We start from the raw sequence: 21,886 nt of genomic DNA on the forward strand, positions 1-21,886 counted from the left end.
TAGTTTGGCCTACCTCTTATATCATATTTTATTAAAAAAAAACAACCTTGTATATTGTGACTGTTTGTGAATTAGGGAAATAGGAAAACTTGTGTCATGAGTTTATATGAACCTGAAATAGATATCCACTTTTCCATTAACAGAGAAAATGGTGGTAGCCTTGCTGACCCTTTTAGCTGGGTCAGAGTCTAGCATGCCTCTCAGCCATGGAAGCACTTATGGGCTAATCATAAATCCCTTTGTGTCATGTAAACATAATTTGCGTAAGTATTGCTTTATACAAAATAAAAACTAACTTTGGTAGAATATGAAATTATTTTTGCCTCAGATTGAAATTAGCAGGACTGTAGACATGATAATTTCAATGAGGGAGATTTCTGGTCTCAATCATGTTGCAAAATCCTACAGTGCAAGAAGAGTATGTTAGAACCTACCTTAAAATTAATTCCGAGTGAGTGAGACTTGGTAGGTCAGTGTAACACGATGGATTTGAAGTTACTAAATCATTAGCATGTTTACTTTCAAACTGTTGCATGGGTTTTAGCTAAGAAACTAATGTTTAAATTGAGGGGGGGGGGGTTGTCATGGCAAAATCCCCAAATGCTTTGGAAACTGGCATTTTCTTTTCTGCAAGAAAAAAAGCCCCCAAAGCCCACATAATATGGGTGTCATACAAATATACCAAAATTTGAATTCAGCTCTTCCAAACAATGATTCACACAGGGTTTGTTGGTGATTAGGGCTAAGGCTAAGCTTGCCAATCGTGTCCCAGCATTCATCCACCCCACAGATAGTGTGTAGTAAATAGTGTTTGTGGTACTACAGTGTACCAAGGAGCTCCTGCGAGGTCTTTATCTATTTTGCATGCTGGATGCTCCTGATTCTGCAGTCTACTGGACCTGGCTGGCACCAATGGAAAAAACACAGACAAACCCAAGCCTGTGTGAGCACCAATGAGAATTCATTCTGACCATAGATAGGATACATAAATGCACATATTCATGTAAACTTCTGTTCTCTAAGTTCTACATAAAAATTACCATCCACTGTAGAGCAGCCACTACAATTTGATCACCAATTCACACAAAATGTTTCCTAGCTGTATCTCAGTCACCATTTTCAATCTCGTACTCTACACCACATATTTATACACACTAGTGCAGAAATACTTACAAAATAATTTATGAAAACCACCCAGCCCTGTATTATCATCCAAAGACATGAATGTATAACCATTTAAATGTGGTCAGGGTGAAGTCCAGCATTGTTTATGTGGAATACTGGTGGAGATACATGGACTGTGAATTGTGGAAGGGAGGTAGCTGAGGAAAACTGATAGAATGTAAGATCTATCTGTCTAACCAGCTTCCATACTCTGGAGGACTGATTTTTATAAAGGTTGTTTAGATTATAATAAGAGTCCAAGTGCAGTACTGTAGCACTGTCACTTTGAATAAGGAGCCCTATTGAATACACATTTTGAAGTTGCAGTTTAACCATAGACTGTAAAAGGAAAAGCACAGTAGCACATAACCATAGCTGAAATCTGTCATCATACAAAGGGCTTCAAAACAGTTTACATATCAGTAGAAGAGGATGACAGAACAGAATGGACAAATGTTTTAAACTTGAATGCTTAAAATTTGGCACATATATCCTTATTAGGCATCTAGATAAAATTAACTTTTACATAAAAGTAGCCTGATTTTCAGAGGTTCTGAATGCACCCACCTCCCATGGAGCAGGCTGAGTAAAGCTCACATACTCTTTCATCATAGTCCTTCAGTTTTAAAGGCGTTTCTCTTGCAATTACAGAAGCTATCCTGTAAGTAAACCAACATATAACGAAGTGGGTATTCACCCATGAAAGCTCATGCTCCAACACATCTGTTAGTCTATAAGGACTCTTTAATTTGTCACTTTCAACATATAAATGGTTCAGAATCATTACTGTGCTGCCTGAGGGAGGCAGTTTCTAGCACCTCCTTGCTGCCCGAGGAGGGTTACCCTTTGAGTTTATAAACACACATTTTCCCCAGAAGAATCCTGTTTACATTCCTAAGCAAACTGCATTTAAAGAAAAGTCCCCTTTTAGCCTATATCCAAGCTCTCTTTTTTACCAAACAGTCTTCTCGTTAGTTCATACAGAACACCTGTCCCTTCCCTGTTGACAGACTGCCAGCAATGGCACAATGCTAGCACATCTGTGCCGGGACTAAATCCACTTTAGTACTGCAACTTGTAACTGGAACTTCCTGTCCTCTGGTGAAAGTGAATAGTGGGTTCACAAGAGGAGGAAGGAGGTGTTAGGGGTTAAATAAGAGATTTGCTGGCCAGACAAAGGCTGAGAGCATAAAGCAATAAAGGTTAGAAAGGTGTGCCATTCCCTTCTCTACTGCACCTACACAAAAAGACAATTCCCCCATTGAAAATCTCAAGAAAAGTTAATAAAGGGCAGTTTTCCCACCTTTCCCCCACTACCACCGTCTCTTGGGAGTGCTCATATCAGTGCAATTCCCAAAACATAACATTAACAAAGGATCGAGGAAAACAAACATTTCCTCTATCCTCTTTTGTTAAACATAAAAATCCCTAAGAGCTTTCTCAGGTGTGACACATTTCCCTTGCCTCTCTTCCTTACCTGTACTAAAGGGAATAACTTTGTTACAGGTGTTACGTTAAAGCTGAATGTACAAAACAGGTTGGTTTTCACAGAGACTATGATAGTGAAGCTGCCTTAGCTTGTGTCAATGAATCATAACTAAGAACTACCTTCTTTTAGCTGGCAAGATCACCATGGAGGAATTAAATTAGCCAAAGTCTGTTCTCTTGCTCTTTAGAGCAGGCTTCATAGAATACCATTGTTTGCTGGCCAAGCAAAGCGAGATCTAAGGCCACGTCTACACTACAGCATAAAATCGAAATTATTAAAACCGGTTTTATAAAACTGGTTTTATAAAATCGATTTTACGCGTCCACACTAGGGCACATTAATTCGGTGGTGTGCGTCCATGGTCCTAGGCTACCATCGATTTCCAGAGCGGTGCACTCTGGGTAGCTCAGTAAAAGAATGAGACCAATAACTTTGATTTCCGTTCACACTAACCCTAAATCGATATAGTAATATCGATTTTAGGGTTACTCTCGTTGGGGAGGAGTACAGAAATCGACTTTAAGAGCCCTTAAAATCGATTTAAAGTGCCTTGTAGTGTGGACGGGTACAGCGTTAAATCGATTTAATGCTGTTTAAATCGATTTAACGCTGTAGTGTGGACCAGGCCTAAGGCTTTTCTCTGTCTGTCAGACAGGCATTTCTCTGTCTGTCCGTTATGCATATTGATTTTGTGCAAAGGAACCCTGGGAGGAGGGGTGCTGCAAGCAGAGGACTTTCTGTACTACCCCCTACTGCTGACTACACATATCACAGGCATATACATCTGCCTGGGGAGATTTTCTGTAGCTTGGACTCTAACAGAAATAAGTGTCTTACAGAGAGGAGTTGAGGGGGGGAGCACAGTATGTGGGGCTATAGGGGAAATGGAGGCTTGGCGAGTACAGGGAAGAGTGGTGGTGGAATGGGCAGTGGAGGTAAAGAGAAAAAGAAGCAGGGACTCAGAGAGGACAGGGGTGGGAGGAGTGGAGGTGATGAGGGAAGCAAGGATCCAGAGGGGACTCAGGAGGAGGAAGTGGACTTGGCAATGATGGGGGTATGTGGTGGTGGTGAGGAAAGCGGGGATCTAGTAGGGGAACTGGGTGGGTGAATGGGGAAGATGGGACCCGGGGGTGGGGGGGGCAAGGGGAATAAAGAACAGTGGTATGGGAGAGACAAAGCCCTGGCACAGGGTGGTGAGGGGAATAGAGGACAGGCACAGCCCTGAGTTTGGGGGGGAGGAGCTGCAGGAAGTCTCTGAAACGGAGGGGGATGGGAGGGTGGTACACAGGGTGCTTGTAGGGAGAATGGAGGGATGCAAGGAGCCTCTGGAATGTGCAATAAGCTTGGCCTACAGAAGCTATAAAGTTTGTATCTTCCCCCTTCTTTGTAATTTTAAGAAAAAATTCAGCAGTTTTGTAGCCTATTTAAGAATGTGCTAGTCCAGCAGCCCACCGTCTGAGAGACCAAGTACTATACTATAATGACATCTTAGTCCAGAAGGACAAAATATAACTTCATTGGTTTTTAAGCTTTTATAAGCCAAGACAGAGTTTGACAAGGCCCCAGTTGGGAGCTGCTGAAAAGTGACCTTATATTATAGTCTTATATTGTAAATAGTGCCTATCTATGTTTCCTTCACCTTTGCAGGTGGTATCAGATATCTGGTGCTCCACATACAAGTTTCCTTTGCTTACATGCTAACAGAGCTTGTGCTCCTTTTATTTTCTCTTTCAAGTCTTGAATGCCTTGTGTACTTGATAAATTTTATCTTGTCTCTTTTGCTCACTGTAAGCTCCAGTTTCAGAATTGAGACTTTTGTCTTCTTTTTCTGCCCTCCTATAAAAATGTCTGTTTTCTCAAGATGGTTCCCTTTTATAATTTTTTTTGCAGCTGGGTGTGTCTCATTTCTGATTACATGAGGGATGTCCTTACTCCCATTTCCCCTGGACATTGCTGATGTCAAGAAAGGGATCGTTCTTTAGTGTCTGCCAGAATGTATGCTTACAATTACTGGCAAAATTCTTAGGCATCCTGGGGAATAGTAGGTGTCCGATTATTCTGGTATATGCTGTTTCTTGCACTTGCTATTTCTCTGACTAAATGTTTTTTCCTGTTTACATTTTTTTTTAAGATAAATTCCTTAAAAATCTGAGGTCATATTGACATTTTATCTGATATCCCAGGTGAGGTGTTTTTTTTTTGTCTTATAGGGTATGTCTGCACAATAGCTGGGAGGTATACTCAACTTGGGTAGACATACATGCACTAGGTCTGCTCAAGCCCTGTGGGCTAAAAATAGCAGTGCAGCCATGGAGGCTAGGACAAGCAGCCCGAGTACATGCCCGGGGGTTAGGTGGTGTTTACTGGTTTTTTTTCATCCAAGCTTCTCCTTTACTATAGAAGAACTTTGCTAACAAATTATTTTATTTCATCTAATAATACTTTACTGTGGTCCAGTGATGAGGGTACTAGACTGGAGAGTCTGAGAATGAAAATTGCAATTTGGCTTCTTCCACTGGCCTGCTTTGTGACCTTGGGCCCATCCCTTCTTCTCTGTCTCCATTTTCCCACCTGTTAAATGGAGACGATTCTTTCCTCTGTAAATTGATTTGCGATCTCTGGATAAAAAGCTCTTTATATGAAAGCATATGAATCAGCCATGTCCTTTATCGTAGGTTTTATTGCTTCGTTAATTTTGCTAGGAGTGTATTTAAAAATCTGTTCACCTTAAAATAATGTGAAACACAAATTCCTCAGTGAATTACAAAAAACTCCTCCAGTTTTTCTTTTTAAAGGGAGAAAAAGTTAATCATCCTCTTTACTTTTCACTGTACTGTTTAAGTTTTATGTTTCTCTCAGCCTGGACAATGAAAAGAGCAGTCAAAAATTTTTGTTTTACCACATAGTTTCTATAAGTCATTTTATCACATACTCGGGTTCTTATGCACAAGCATAATACTGCAATGTGTTGGTTACAAACACTGCAGGGGAAAATATACTTTTGTTTTATAAAAGGTTTCCATTGGAGGCTTTAGAAGAAATTAATTAAAACAGTTCTGTTGGTCTTTAGCTTTTGTTAAAGCTTATTTTTACAAAAGCTAAATTTTGGTTCAAACTCTTCCTAATAATATTTCTTAAAGCTCTGAATTAAACATTCCTGTTCTTATCGAACACATGTTCCCCCTTATTTTGTATTTTCATGGTGTACTGCAAGTTGACGTCCTAGATGATGTACACCCATTCTCCAAACTTAGCTTTCTTTTTGATGAAGTCTCCCCATCCTTTCTGCTCAGCGACGGAGAAGGTCCTTCTTGCATATAAGATAGAGAATGGAAAAATTAGAGAGGCTGTCTGAAGATTTGCTTAATGTGTGAAAAATCCTGTGTGGTGATTGGCTGCATAAGCCAGATTGGCAGGTTGTAGGAGTTGGGAGACACCATCTGTTCTGGATTAATGAACATGATATATAAGTCTGTTCATGAAAATGAGTAAACTCAGAAGCATCAAAGATGAAATTCAACTGGGGTATATGAAGTGAGAAAATACGAAGAGGATTTCCCTGGCCATAGGGGATAACTAAAACCTTGACCTAAAAAAATATACATCTGATAAAGTGTGTGTAATCATCAGGAATATTAGCTAGAGCTAAATAGTGCCATTGTTCTATGCACAGACCTTTCACCTCTGAAGAACTCCATTCAAAACTAAATTAGGTCATAAATATTTTGGCAATTTAGTACCAAAAGGATATCACATTAGAAAACCACCACAAAATATAGCATAATTCAATACACTGAATAGTAGTCTCTGCTGAAGTAGATGTCAGCCAGGAGTAGGACAGTTACTGCACCTCAAGAATGAGGCATGTGTAAAAATGCCTGCCTATATTTTAAATCATTCACTGAGTATATAACTCTTGCAGTTTGTTTTATTTAAAGTCATCAGTTAGCCAAGGATCAGCCCAATTTACTAAGCCAAAAAGAGAAATCTGTTCAAAGATGTAAATGTAGTGCTGAAAAATGAAGGCATTATGACTGCAGCCCACAATGCTAAAACAGGAGGGAAAGTTGGGGGGGGAAGGAAAATAAACTGATCACTAAGAGATAAGAGGAAAGGAATAGGGGAGGAAAGTAGAGTGGAAGAGTTGTTCAGTTGCCTGTTTTTAGATCATGGACACAGTAAATCAGTGAATTGTGGTTAAAAACAAAAATAAAAGAAAGGGGGACCAGATCTGGCTCTGATCCAACAATGAATAAATTACTGTCCAAGGTACCATGCCATTTAACTAGTTCTCCTGAGATTAAATAAGGTAAATAAGCGGAATAGAAAATGGACAGGCAGCAAAAATGTTCAGTCTTCTTTCCTTTTAATACTCATTTGATTTTTCTCATTTAATCCCTTCCTACTACACACACATTATAACTTCTAGAAAAATGCAACAGAGATAAACAGATGCAAAATAATGTAGTAATACTGAACAAGATTTTTTTCAAGTTTTTCATAGTGTGGACTTCATCCTATTGAATAGAGAGACTGTTCTGCAGACACTGCTTCTCTCGCACTCATCTTACATCTCTATGGCAACTAAAGCAATTATTTACCTGGAAAAGCAATAGTAAGCCCATGCAACCTTAATTTGGCTCCCTCATGTGTCTGCATTATCATACAGTCTTTAATTACCATGATCACCTGCTATTTTTTCCACAGGACCCCTGCTTCATTCATTGTGCAGTTTGGACAGTGCTCACTGAAAGAGCGGCTATTCTATATATTTTTATCTTCATAGTTCCATGTGTGGCCCCCGCGCCTTATTTACTGCACACTATTCAAACCCTGCGCTGAATACAGAATTACTCACTTCCTCATGAGCTTTTTTATAGTGGTTATTGCTATAGTATCTGAGTGCTTCACAAACAATTAATTTATCCTCAGAGTACCTCTGTGAGGTGAGGGGGGGTGGTACAGGTCTGTCACATCTTAAGCGGGGGTTCCGTTCCGCGGTTATCGCGTAAAGCGAAAACCGCGTATAGTCAGAATCCCAAGCCTTTTAAATCCCACCTGCAGCTCTGGCTGGTGGGACGGGGGGAGGGGGCAGGATTTAAAGGGCTCCGCCAGGCTTCCCGCTGCAGTGGGGAACCCGGTGGAGCCCTTTAAATGCCCCCCCCGTCCCGCCGCTGGAGCTGCGGGTGGGATTTAAAGGGCTCCGCCAGGCTTCCCTCCGCAGCAGGGAGCCCAGTGGAGCCCTTTAAATGCCCCCCGGTCCCGCCGTCAGAGCTACAGGCGGGATTTAAAGGGCTTCGCCAGGCTTCCCGCCCTGGTGGGGAGCCCAGAAGAGCCCTTTAAATCCCGCCCGCAGCTCTGACTGCAGGACCCGGGGGGGTGGGGAGGCGGCATTTAAAGGGCCCGAGGCTCCACGGTGGCTGGAACCTCGGACCCTTTAATTCGCCCCAGGGGCTACCAGCCACCTCTGCAGCTAAGATCCCCCTGAGTGATTTAAAAGCCCTGGGACTCCCAGCCACAGCTGGTGCCCCAGGACCTTTAAATCTTGAGGCCATGCCCCCCTCCGGGAGTCCAGGCCTTTCAGTGTAAAGCTGAAATCGTGCATGTTAAATGCGTAAGTTGCGAGAGACCTGTGCTATCTCCAGTTTACAGATGAGGAAATGAGGCAGAGAGATTAAAGGTCAAAAGTTTCCACTAATTTTGGGTGCCCAATTTGAGAAACCTAGAAACTGATTTTCCCCAGTATTTAGCATTATATAGCACTATATGTTCAAAGCACACCTCCCAGTGACTTCATCTGCAGCTGTGAGTGCCCAGCTCTTCTGTAAATCAGCCTCCAGAGTTCTCATGTCTGACACCCAGAAAATGAGGAACACTGTTAGTGGGCAGCTGTGAACATTTTAGTTTAAATGACTTGCCCAGTATCACATGGAAACTCTGTGGCTGATGCAAGGACACAATCTTAATCATAAGACCATCCTCTCTCTTCCTGCAGTCCCTTGTCTCATTGATTACACACCTCCAGCTTCTGTGACAAATGAGGCAGGGTCCTACAGACAGCAGCTTAACTCACTACATGACATTAATTCATTCCCTGAGGACCATGCATGCTGTGAAAAAAGTAGTATGTGGTTATGTAATTAAAGACCTTAATGTTCTATTAATGTAGTTTTTTTAAAGTGTAATTTCCTACTTTAAAAAAACTCTTATCATGTGGAATCACACTGGCTCTCAGCTTGGGTCAGCAACAGAGTTCGGACCTATACGTTCATCTGACAGGCCTCTCCCACTGAAGTTAACAGAGTAACTGCTAGCAGAAGTAGACATTATTTTTTATGTGGACCAGGCACTAGACAGGGATGAGACACTTTGCCAGTGGTCTTCACAGCCCTATATTGGATTATTCTCACTGCAGACAGATTCTTCAGAGAATTTACCTCCAAACTCTAACAGGTGTCTACTGAGCATGTGTGAACTGTGAATTTTCAGAGGTTTTATTGTGTGCAAATGTGGTTGAATATTCACAGGCCAGCAAAAGGAGGGCAACCCCTTGCCAAATGTCAAGCCCTTGCTCCAAGACATGGGGGTGGTAGAGGTTCTCAATCAAATGGCTGTAATAAATTTTTCAATATGAGCAAACCAGTCATTTAAAAAATGACATTGGGGAAATGTTTTGAACTATTTTAGTTGAAACTTTCAAATAAAATCCAGCTTGAGGCAGACACCCAGTATGGAAAATTTCAGTCTGAACCGTTTCATCTGGTGAAGCTATAAGCAGCTGATCAACAGTGTCTGCCATCACTGGCTATAATAATTAATAATAATAATAATAATAATAAGAGAATAATAAATAATAATGAAAAGCCTTGTTAAGTTATCATGTTTTTTTCAATTTCAGTATTATGGTTCATTACCAAAATACCTAATTCTCTTTTTTTACTTAGAATTAGCCTGTGCCTCCAGTCTGTCATCGAATAATGTCATAACTCAATGTTTTTGTTGTCCCCACCTTAGTAGAATTATTTTGTTATGCACACTAGTTTGTGCTATTCACAGAATGCTGCAGATGATGGTGATGCCTTAAAGAAGTTTCTGGGTAGATGTAAACATACTGCTAATCAATGATTGGTGGTAATAAAAAATGAATCGGCATATAACAGTTCAAATGGACTTGTGATCAAATGTAATAATTGTAAAAGTTATTAGTGTGTCAAGGTCTCTTTGAAGAGGTTTTACATTTCAGAGCCTTAGTATTAAAATAAAGGAGTCTTATTAATGCTTGGAATGCATTCTAAAATGTATTTGTTTAATAAAATCATTTTATTTTACTAAAATGTAATCAGAGAGAAGTAATATCATACCTGCCAAAAGGCCTTATTGGTTTAATGGATTAAATGGTAACATTTCGCTTTAAGCCCAGCCAGTCTTGATTAAGCACTTACATTTATTGTTCTTTCCTCCTTATTCCACATCACAACATGAACCAGGGTGATTATTGTAGGTTTCATTTAGGAGAGTGTTCTGCATGCCTGAAACTCTAGAAAATTGTCCTGCTGTGGTGAAAAGGCAGAAGGTTATGGCAAACTGCCTTTCAACCCATAAATCTGTACAGCATACATACATGTATAATTTTTGACATTTTATTTATGTATTGTAGGATTGCATTGATGCAGGCTGGTGGGAAGGAGAACTCAATGGCAAGCGTGGAGTGTTTCCAGATAACTTTGTCAAGCTTCTTCCCTCTGATTTTGAAAAAGAGGTAAGTGTAATTATTTCCCTCTGGTTTGCTTTATCATATAGGATAAAATTTGAGATGAAATTCTGCTCTGGATTTCTATGATTCATATAAGACAAGTTACACTTGGAAAAAATTAAACAAAAATGGTTAGGGAAAGTAGCATTGCTGGATAACAGCAGCAGCATCTATGATTGGATTGTTCATAGCTTGAGGCCATATTGTGTAATTTTTTGGAAGGTATTTTGCTGGCCCATAAAACCAGTCATCCAACCTCTACTACCTTGTTTTTAAAGCCCTCTGTGCCACATTCTCAGTTTATCTGAGGCAGAATGACTGGAGATCATGGTGTAATTTGCTCAGTTTTTATAGTGTAATGATGATCAAAATCATTAACATGTCTACAGTGTGTGTGATACACTATGAAACATTAGTCTATCAACTGCTTTTAGACAGATGTCATTTTGTCTTGCCAGCAGCCATAATTTAAAGCACTCTTCCAGAAAGAAAAGGGTGAAATTCTAGCATGTGTTTGAAAGAAGAAAGCTAAGCTTGTTTAATGACATATATGCTTGAGCTCTGTCAGAATCCATTAATTTTTTTTTTGACTGTGAGTAAATTCTTTTGCCTGTTTTAAAATAGGGAAGGTTATTTATTTCCCTGACACCATTTAGAAATCCTAACACACTTTCTGAGAGAACTTGGTAGATTCCTCTTCTCTAAAGAGACTACCCCATTTTCAGGAAACTCCTCTATCAGGGTGATACCGTGAGCTTGTCATCAGGCTCTTCATTTATAGTTCAGAGTGATTATTATGTAAGCCATCAGTGATAAACTCAAGACTCAGAGACACTCTTTCTCAAGGACTGATGGTAAAATTGGATGCCAGATTAAATAACTTGGAAACCTTGATAAAGAAATCACAAAACAACTCTCAGAAGCTAGCGTAACTATTGAAGGTGAAGGTGGAATTTATTGCTCTTGTGAAAGCAACAAAAACGCTTTCACAGAGTAAAATGTCATTCCACATCAGAGTGGAGAGCCTGGAAAAGAACATGAGGCCTGGTAATGAAAAGAAAGTGATTTCTAGAAGAGGCAGAGACCCTTGGAAAAAATATGCAAGGGAGTGGGAAAAAGGGTGTGAGGAAGGGGGTGGGGTGAGGGGAAGAGGGATGGGGGAATGGGGAAGGGGTTGGAGGAAGAGGGAGTAGTGAATGGAGGAGGGAGTAGGGAAGAGGGAAGGGGGTGGTCTGTGGGGAGAGGCAGTGGGGAAGGGAGGAGGGGTGGGGGGAAGAGAATGGGAATGGGGAGAGGAGGAGCACAGGGCAGGGACCCAGGGCGAGGCAGCTGGAGAGGGCCCAAAAGTTATTTGTGCCCAGGTCCCCAGTAAATCTTAATCCACCTCTGTTGGCGCAGACTTCCAAGCTTGAGCTCTTCTGTCTTGTCCCTTTCAACCAGTCCCTGTGCCACTCCTGTTTCTTTCTCATCCTTGGCTCCTGCCCTAGTTCCAGATTCCTTTGCTGATACATTTTCAGTCCAAGTCTCCACTGCTCAGGCTTCTCATCCCAGTCTCAGACTCCTTGCCCAGCAAGTCCTGGTCTCCCCTCCTGGCTCAGGGCCAACTCCCAGTCTGCTCCCTGCCCTAACTTGCAGTCCCACTCTCCTTTCCAGCCAGTCCCTGTTTCCTCTTCTCAGCTATTTGTCTGATCAGTTTCCTCCCATCACCCTCCTGACACTAGCCCCTAGTCACAGGCTCCATCCTCAGGCTCTTCAGACAAGCTTGGACTCAGCCAACCCCTCCCCCGTTCTTTGTTCTGGTCTCTTGGGCACCAGCTTGGGGAATGGGGCGAAGGGGCTGCCAGTGAAAGCACAGGAGAGGTATCTCGCTGCTCTCAGCTCCAGAGTACAGCCTCACCCTGGCCAGAACAGCCACTACAGGGAAAGGCTTTGAACCCCCTTAGCCTTGGGCAGGAACATGCTTAGTCACTCTGTGGGGATGGTGCATCTGCTGTCCGGTCACATGTGAGAGGTGTGAGGGGTTCGACCATACTCAGTGAGAATGGGATCTTCAGAGACTGTAGCTATTTAGCCCTAGTAAATCTTTACTGAGCACATGTGACCTGTAATTTTTATTTCAAAGGCTTGTAACTTGGCTAAATTTGGAAAAAAAATTGTTGAACTTCCCCCCCTCAAAAAATTTCAGCCTGAGGCAGACACTCAACAAGGAAAATTTCAGCCAAAAGGATTAAATTTTGGAAAGTTATAAGCAACTGAAAACACAGGCTTATAATGAGTAGTATCAGGCAAACTTAGTAAGCAGTGCTACCAGCCTCACCTATAATAAAGGGTGTCCTAATCAATGTTCCTCAGTCAAGAAGGTAGTAGCTTTTATGTGAGGCCATTAGGTTGCAAGTGATTAAGCAGAATAATAGTCATCCTGAGGAATGAGGAATACCACACAAAGAGAGAGAGAGAATGTGTGTGTTTTATATCTATCTATCTATCTATAAGCTCTCTAATAGAAACATATATAACACACACACACGTTTTTTATTAGAAGAGTTTTAACTCAATAGCTTTGACCTTTTATTTTAAGTGTGGGAGTTAAATTAGTGTGTCACATGCCCCGTTTGATTTTGCATTCACTCCAAGGCATTTACAGCATCTGTCAGTATGGTGTGCGCCGTGCACACACACACAAAAGGAAAAACCACCGGCAGCTAATCTACATAATAGAGAAGAAAAACAGATCTGAAACCAATTCAGTGATCGTATTTGTGAAACATGTAAAGTGTTGCAGTCCTGTTAGGAAGGATGGTGATAGCAGAGAAAATAAAAGTAAATGATGAATAATAACTGGCTGTTGATGTGAATAATTAGCTTCATTTCATCAAGCATGGGAAGTCTTAATAACTGTGCTTGAAGATGTTCTTCACAAATGGGATAACCACCATATATTGGCAAATGGCAAAATGTAACCTCTAGAGTATTTCTTGTGTTCTGCATTTATGCTTCAACTTAGCGTAAGAAACGTATTCCAGCTCCTTCGGTGCTTACACATTTTTCAAAATGGCTTTGGATATTTACAAGATTAAGTCTTAATTGCAAAGGCTACTTCAGTGTACAAAAGGCCATTGTTTTCAGTGATTGTAAGCCACTTAATGCTGAGCTTTTATCTAAAAGACATTTCAAGTGTTAAAATAGTAAAGTGGCATATTGTTTCTCAATTACATTTTCTTTCTTGAAAATCTTTTAATTGAATGTAGTACTTGTGAAATGTGTGCTTGACAGGCCTGGAATCTGAAGACATGTAATTGTCATTGTAAAGTAGTATTACATCAAATCTTTCTATGAGTTCAAGTGTTTACAAGCAATCTCTTTTCTGCTTTTCCTTGATTTTAGAGACCTAAGAAACCACCACCTCCATCAGCTCCTGTCACCAAACAAGGGTCAGGTAAGGTGTTGTTGCTCTTATATAATATACATCAGTGAAACACATTCCATACAGAACCATGTGTATTTTCAAATTTGTATGGATGCCATCAGTATCAAAGCCAATATACAGGAAGAGTCTCAATCACTAACAGTAGATTGGATACAAGATGCAAAAAATTACACAACCATGAAAGTTTGCGATCTGCTTCCTATATAGATTGTGAGTGAACTGAAAGAGGACACATGCCAATTCTTATTTGAAAATAATATATTAGAAGATTTATCTTAAATATTATGGTTCATTTCAAACAGTTTATACTAAACATGAAACTTTTGTTCTTGGAATTTAAATCAACTTGTGGTGGTGCATAAAGTTAAGCACATTCATACGTTTTTACAAGGTCAGTGTCATAATGTTAGGGAATATAAACTGTAGTAGGAAAGTTTATTAACCTTTCACCTGTAAGCCCAATCTGCACTAGAGATACATGTCCTTCTTCCTGTCTATTTGCAACTTAGGCCTCACTGCTGAAACTGGATCTGCATGTATGCAGGGGTCCAAATGTGTGGATCCAGTTGCAGGATCAATTCCATAGTTTCAGTTTCTTGTTTATCCATATTTTACAGGTAGGCTTAAGTACACTATTAACCATGGAATCATGTTGAAACTGATTTAGGGGACAACCTGTGTTGTAACCAAGTTTCCTGGTATGTCTGCATTTTTACAATGTCTAGGTCCAAAACCATACTACTGCAGCTGAACTAGAGTTAACTATAATTAACACAAATATGATTTACCTGCCCAGTGTAGATTAGGCATCACTGTGTTTAAACATGTGGGTTTAAACATGTTTTTAAAACTCTTATCCCTGTTGTGAAGAATGAGGAAGGTTTCTGGATTATTTTTTATAAATATTATATGTACTTCACTTTACCTGCTTGATGATATTCTGCCTGACTACACAGAGTTAAATCAAAGGAGGCTGTTAGGGAGAACAAGCAAGAATTATATATTCATATTATTCTCTGTGTAAGCAAACTGTGTTTAAACCATGTTAGAATGAACCATGATCAAACCCAGTTAATCAAAACCAGTTTTACCTCTGTAGATAAGACCTTAGGGTAAAAATGTTATAAGTGACTATGTTTCAGTGGCACATACACAACTGGAGGTATGTCTAGACTACCTGCTGGATCAGTAGCGTTCGTTGTATCAAGGATCGATTTATTGCGTCTCATCTGGACGCGATAAATTGATCCGCTATTCGACGCCCATACTCCACCTCGCCAGGTAAGTCGAACTAAGATACTTCGACTTCAGCTACGCAAATAGCATAGCTGAAGTTGCATATCTTAGTTCGAACCCCCCCGCTAGTGTAGCCCAGGCGTAAGTTTCTTAAGGTGCTTTTGAAAATTTTAGCCTTAAAGACAGAATTCAAGTTGTGCTTAGGTCATAACAACAACTCAGAATGAGTGGGATGGTCTCAAAGGCCTTGTCTGCACTAGTGTTTTCCCCCTAAAATTTCCCAGTTGTTGTCACAGTGGTTCAGGCACTAGTGAGGACAAAGGACTTTAATCACTATTTTCTATTCCCCACCTTTTGGTTAAAAATCCAATGGTTTCTCTGCAATCGCACTCCCTCTGTTACTTACCACCATTGGGAAATTTTAGCCAGTCTAGTCAGGCTTTTCTACCTATTGTTATCTGTTACAATTTTATGTTTCAGTTCACTAGTGTATCTGATTATGAATCAAGGGACTATAATTTAAATTTAACTCAATCAAGCAGTTGTTTCTATTTGTTTAATCATGCCAATAGTTCACTTCTTTGTCTTGAGACACTTAAAAAGAGATTTAATTTTAAGATTCTTTGTTATTCAGATGATCTACCTGAATCATTGCTCATTGAGATCAGTATAACTTTGCCATCTAGTGGTGGTTGCAGTGTTAAAAAATCAGCCATGCTTTATTGACTAATGAAATTATAATCAAGGCTATGTTTTCGAAAAATCCTTTAAAAGATTACATTTCTGTTTATATCACTGCTTCAGGTTTCCCTTTCGTAAAATGGGGAGAATAATAATTTTAGCCTGTATATAGCCCTTTGCACATTCAAAGTATGAGCTACTTAGTCCTCACAATAGCCCTGCAAGATAGGTAGATATTATGCGCTCCTTTTCAAAGTGAAAATTGAGGCACAGGGAAATTAAATGACTTGCTCAAGGCCATTAGAGTTGGGGGCAAAAGTCAAAGACGAAAACTCAGATGTTCCAAACCCAGTCTACTGACTGAACAATGCTATGTATGCACAAGAAGTCTGTGAATGTTTAGGTAATGTCTGTACGACATTTCAAGGCTGAAGAATGCTGTACTTTTTGTTATGAATGAATATCTCCTGCCACCAACTACAGTGTGAAATCACTGGTACTATATTTTACCAGTCTTAGGATGAGGCTGATTCTGCTATTGATGGTTTTGAATACCTGGTAAGATATGATATGAAAAATTAGATCCAGAACTATCAGTTGCATGCTGAATAATTAAAAATCAATATATTCTTTTACTGAGCATAGAAAAATAGCACATGATAGAAGCATAATTAACATGCGAATCCGGGGAACTACAGACTGTTCAGCCTCACCTCAGTCCCTGGAAAAATCATGGAGCAGATCCTCAAGGAATCCATTTTGAAGCACTTAGAGGAGAGGAAGGTGATCAGGAACAGTCAGTATGGATTCACCAAGGACAAGTCATGCCTGACCAACTTGATTGCCTTTTATGATGATATAACTGGCTCTGTGGATATGGGGAAAGCGGTGGATGTGATATATCTTGATTTTAGCAAAGCTTTTGATATGGTCTCCCACAGTATTCTTGCCAGCAAGATAAAAAAGTATGGATTGGGTGAATGGACTGTAAGGTGGATAGAAAGCTGGCTAGATCGTTGGGCTCAACCGGTAGTGATCAACAGCTCAATGTCTAGTTGGCAGCCGGTGTCAGGCAGAGTACCCCAGGGGTCGGTCCTGGGACCAGTTTTGTTCAACATCTTCATTAATGATCTAGATGATGGGATGGATTGCACTCTCAGCAAGTTCGTGGATGATGCAAAGTTGTGGGGAGAGGTAGATATGTTGGAGGGTAGTGATAGGGTCCAGAGTGACCCAGACAAATTAGAAGGTTGGGGCAAAAGAAATCTAATGAGGTTCAACAAGGACAAGTACAGTCCAGCACTTAAGATGGAAGAATCCCATGCACTGCTACAGGCTGGAGGCCAACTGGCCAAGTGGCAGTTCTGCAGCAAAGGACCTGGGGATTACAGTGGATGAGAAGCTGGATATATGACAACAGTGTGCCCTTTTTGCCAAGAAGGCTAACAGCATATAGTTAGGAGCATTGCCAGCAGATCGAGGAAAGTGATTATTCCCCTCTATTCGGCACTGATGAGGCCATATCTGGAGTATTGCATCCAGTTTTGGGCCCCTCACTACAGAAAGGATTTGGAGAGAGTCCAGTGGAGGGCAGCGAAAATTAACAAGGGGGCTGGGGCACATGACTTACGAGGAGAGCCTGAGGGAATTGGGCTTATTTAGTCTGCAGAAGAGAAGAGTGAGGGGGGATTTGATAGCAGCCTTCAGCTACCTGAAGGAGGGTTCCAAAGAGGATGGAGCTAGGCTGTTCTCAGTGGTAGCAGATGGCAGAACAAGGAGCAATGATCTCAAGTTGCAGTGGAGGAGGTCTAGGTTGGATATTAGGAAAAACTGTTTCAGTAGGAGAGTGGTGAAGAACTGGAATGGGTTACCTAGGGAGATGGTGGAATTTCCATCCTTAGAGGTTTTTAAGGCCTGGCTTGACAAAGCCCTGGCTGGGATGATTTAGTTGGGGATTAGTCCTGCTTTGAGCAGGGGGTTGGACTAGATGACCTCCTGAGATTCCTTCCAACTCTAATTCTTCTATGATTCTATGTTTAGAATTAGCCTTTGTCTATATTACAAATCAAAACCTGGTTCTACTTTGTATTGTAGTATAATTGAGACCTTAACTATATCCCCAAACTGGGCTTGAGATGATACTGTGTGGTAATCATGCTTTGAAACCTTGGCCAGCTGCAACCCACATCGTAGCTGAATGCACACACACACGCACATGTACATACATACATATGTTTAAAGTCCTGTGTCACTACTTAAGTTTCTCAGGATATTCGACTTGTATAACTCATGAGTTTAGAGTGACTGTAATTGGGAGGCTAGCAGTAGTGTCTTCCTCTATATGGTGTAAAAGGGTGATGTGTGTGTCAAAGGGTGATGTGTGTGTCTGTCAGTTCAATAATACTTATGGGCATGATAAGCTATACAAGTGTTGCCTATCTAATAGAGCAGTTACAGAGAAACAATGGCCAGTAATCACCATTAATGAGGGGCCATTACCTTTGATGAGCAGTGAGTGTTAGGGACCAGCTGCAAGCATTGTACTGCCATATTCAGAAAATGTAAATGTGCTTGAGTGCTGCATAACACACAGTGAAACAGACTGAACAAAATAGTGTTATGTAACCCTTTTAAACTCTGCTAAGCTAAATGAGTGTCACACCTTGTAGTTGGCTAGTGGAATGAAGCCAAAATCTTATAATAATTCTTGTAAATAGAGCCCTACCAAATTCATGACCGTGAAAAATGCATCACAAACCGTGAAATCTGGTCTCCCCTTTGAAATCTAGTCTTCTGTGTTCTTTTACCCTATACTACACGGAGTTCATGGGGAGACCAGCATTTCTCATACCGAGGGTCCTGACCAGGGCTGGTTCCAGGCACCAGCTTAGCAAGCAGGTACTTGGGGCAGCCACTCCAGAGAGAGATGGTACGTCCAGCTATTCAGTGGCAATTTGGCAGAGGGTCCCTCACTCCCAGTCGGAGTGAAGGACCTCCCGCTGAATTGCCAGAGATTGCAATTGCGGCTTTTTTTTGTTTGGCCACTTGGGGCAGCAAAACCCCTGGAGCCGGCCCTGGTCCTGACCCAAAAAGGGGTTGTGGGGGAGTTGCAAGGTTATTGTAGAGGGGTCGTGGTATTGCCGCCTTTACTTCTGCACTGCCTTCAGAGCTGAGTGGCCGGAGAGCAGCAGCTGCTGGCCAAGGCCCCAGCTCTGAAGGCAGTGCAGAGGTAAAGATGGCAATACCATGACCCCCCTACAATAACCTTGCAAACCACCCACCACCACCACCACACACGCACACACTCCTCTTTTCGGCCAGGACTTCTACAGTTATAACATTGTGGAATTTCAGATTTAAATATCTGAAAACATGACATTTATTATTTTTAAAATCATATGATCATGAAATGACCAAAATGGACCATGAATTTGGTCAGGCCCCACTTATAAAATTTGTCTAGGACTAGAACTAAATCTTGTCTACACCAGGAAAATTTTGCTAAAACTTGCCACTATTGGTTCATCTCCTTTCTGGTAGCAACTGTGGGGTGGCTATTGTAGGCAAGATGCTGGTGGTCACCATTATTTTGAACACTGTGTGGAGTAGACTTGTCCTATAGGCAAGGCATTCTTTTAAAATGCAGCAACCACCCAGAGCACTGTCTTTGCTTGTGCTCCTACCATTGCTAACATTTGTGGAAATGAACTGCTGGGAATAAGAATAAAAAACTTGGGTAAAAAAAACTTGTTGAGTAGTATATATACCCCCTTTATATGTTAATCATGTTCAAAACTACTTTTAAACACAAACATTGCTTTATTTGTGCTAACTATTATTAAGCAGACAGCAACTAAATTAATAAAATTGGATATCCAACTATGTGACATTATTTTCTTAGCATCAAAAAGTCCCATTTAATTGACTTACTCTACTGAATTTCCTCCCCATTGAATTATTTTTGAGTCTAACCATGATACAGGCTTAAAAGATTGTAAAATTTAATTTTCTGACTCACTGGTATTTGGAATGGAACAATTGTGTGCTCATTTTGCAAGTGCCTGCTCTCCTGAGATGTATCCCGGAAGCCATGTACCTTGACTGCAAAGACTACACAGTCATGACATTTTGCATGTGTTTGTGACTTAAATAATTTTAATTGAAAATGAGCTAATATTTAATTTAAGCGTGAGAATTTCAAAATTGGGGAATCAAAAAATCAAAATAAAGGGGGGCAAATTTAAATGTATATCTTTTTCTTGGTTTGTTTGCAGATATCCTTTTGCAGAATCATGAATTTTCCTTTCTTTGACAGGTACCACAGACAGAAAACTTGAATTCAAAAAAGTACCTCCTGAAAGACCAGAATGTCTTCCTAATCGAACAGAGGAGAAAGGTATGAAGTGTGCTTCTACGTCTGCTGTTTGCAGAATGATGAATAGAGAAGGAGGTTGATTCAAATTTTCATTTTCCAGTCAGTAGATAGATTTAATTAAGTGTGTTCTGTGGATATTTACTTCCAACTCTCATACATATACGATTATATTGATTTTGCAAGGATCCTATCATTGTTTATGGGGTAATTTCTGGGACAAGGATAAGGGAATCGTATTGGGTTTAGTAGATATTGCATTGTATCTATTGCAGCGATATTATGCTACTGTTTGTAGATTTGCACCTATAGTATCTTATATTGGACTTTGGCTAGGAGACTTGGCTTTTTTTTAGATTTCCATGGCCATTTCTAGAATTACTATGCAGGCCATGGAATATATTTAATTCCTTGTTATGCCTCTGTGGCATATATTAGGTGAAGTAGCCAGATGCTGAATGTCACAAGTGGAACACAAGCGGAAAAACCACACTCCAGAGAGACATAAGTTACCAACATAAGCGTTGGGTGGGCAGAGCTTCTCCCACTGACTTAGCTACCACCACTTTTTGGGGGTGGATTAATTATGTCAGCAAGAGAGCTCTCTCTCCCATTGGCGTAGACTGGATACACTAGAGTTCTTACAGCAGTGCAGCTACATCAGTAAGCTCTCTAGTGTAGGCATGAACTATTTTAACCATGATATGTTACTTTCTAGACCTGCTTTGAGTAGACTTAGATGACAGAATGGTTAAAACACCGAGGGTCCATCTACAGTGGTGCTCCTCCTGTTGCTACCACTGGTGAAGATCCAATGGTGGGAAACTTTAAGACATAGGCTGGGTGTAGAATTCACTCACCTCAAATAGCTGTCTTAGCTCATCTCTACTTCCTTTTTAAAAAATTTATCAGAACACTATTTTTTCAGAGAGTGTTAAGTTTTAATGACACTATCACTTGGCTTCTTAAATACTTTATCTCTTTTTATACTGACTGTTTGGTTTTCCTTGCATTCTGTCTGAAATGGTTTATGTAGCCCCCTGAGTATTGTTATTCTAAAAAAGAGGGCTCTTGATACAAGAGACAGCACAACTAAAGTCTTAATGCCATTTTACACATATATCTAAAAATGTACTTTAGTTTTGGTGTAATTATGTCACATCAGAATCATTAGGATGACAACCTTACTCTACAAGCTTTGTAATATGTAATAACCCTATTAAGCTCTCCATACAGTACTAATAACATGGCAAATGGTACAGGCCATAGAAAAGAGAGGGGTGGGAGTGAAAATAAGAGCTACCTTGTACATCCTAACAATGATACACTATGTTTTTCCTTTTCAATTTTGAGTTATACAGTCAAGTATAAAGACAATGAGAATTACAAGATATTACACTACCAAAAAATAAATATCTATAGCTTGGCTAGTTAATGAATAAGAGGAGAATAGGAACTATCTCTAGGTTCTATGGAACACCAAAAAAAGAGGAGGATTTGGTAGTGTGTTGCAAGAATATAACTGGGGGCAGGACCTTCTTTTTTGTTATGTGTTTGTACAATATCTTGACTACCACAATGGGGTTTTGGTCCATGAGTGGGGCTCCTGCTTGTCACCACATTTCAAATAATAAAAAATAATAATTAATAATAACAGCAGGAGCAAATAGAATTAAAATTATGAGATCTTCTAGATTGTGAAAGACATGGAAGACTGAGTCATGTAAAAGTATACCGGATAAAGTATATTTTGTAGTGAACAAT

At 40.4% G+C, this 21,886-nt stretch overlaps 1 protein-coding gene and 1 long non-coding RNA gene across 5 annotated transcripts in view; one reads left to right on the forward strand and one right to left on the reverse strand.

Moving 5' to 3' along the window:
- SH3KBP1 (SH3 domain containing kinase binding protein 1) overlaps positions 1-21,886 on the forward strand; it is a 244,669-nt gene that overhangs the window by 185,847 nt on the left and 36,936 nt on the right. For all 4 annotated transcript variants that reach the window (XM_050936578.1, XM_050936579.1, XM_050936581.1 and 1 more), the window contains 3 exons: positions 10,311-10,412; positions 13,791-13,842; positions 20,066-20,146. In XM_050936578.1, the coding sequence (XP_050792535.1) occupies positions 10,311-10,412; positions 13,791-13,842; positions 20,066-20,146 (235 nt within the window). The remainder of the gene's footprint in view (positions 1-10,310; positions 10,413-13,790; positions 13,843-20,065; positions 20,147-21,886) is intronic.
- LOC127043066 (uncharacterized) overlaps positions 1-21,886 on the reverse strand; it is a 46,379-nt gene that overhangs the window by 18,829 nt on the left and 5,664 nt on the right. The gene's annotated exons all lie outside the window — the stretch shown is intronic.

Source organism: Gopherus flavomarginatus, chromosome 1 (genome assembly GCF_025201925.1).
Source record: "Gopherus flavomarginatus isolate rGopFla2 chromosome 1, rGopFla2.mat.asm, whole genome shotgun sequence".
Lineage (NCBI taxonomy): Eukaryota > Metazoa > Chordata > Testudines > Testudinidae > Gopherus > Gopherus flavomarginatus.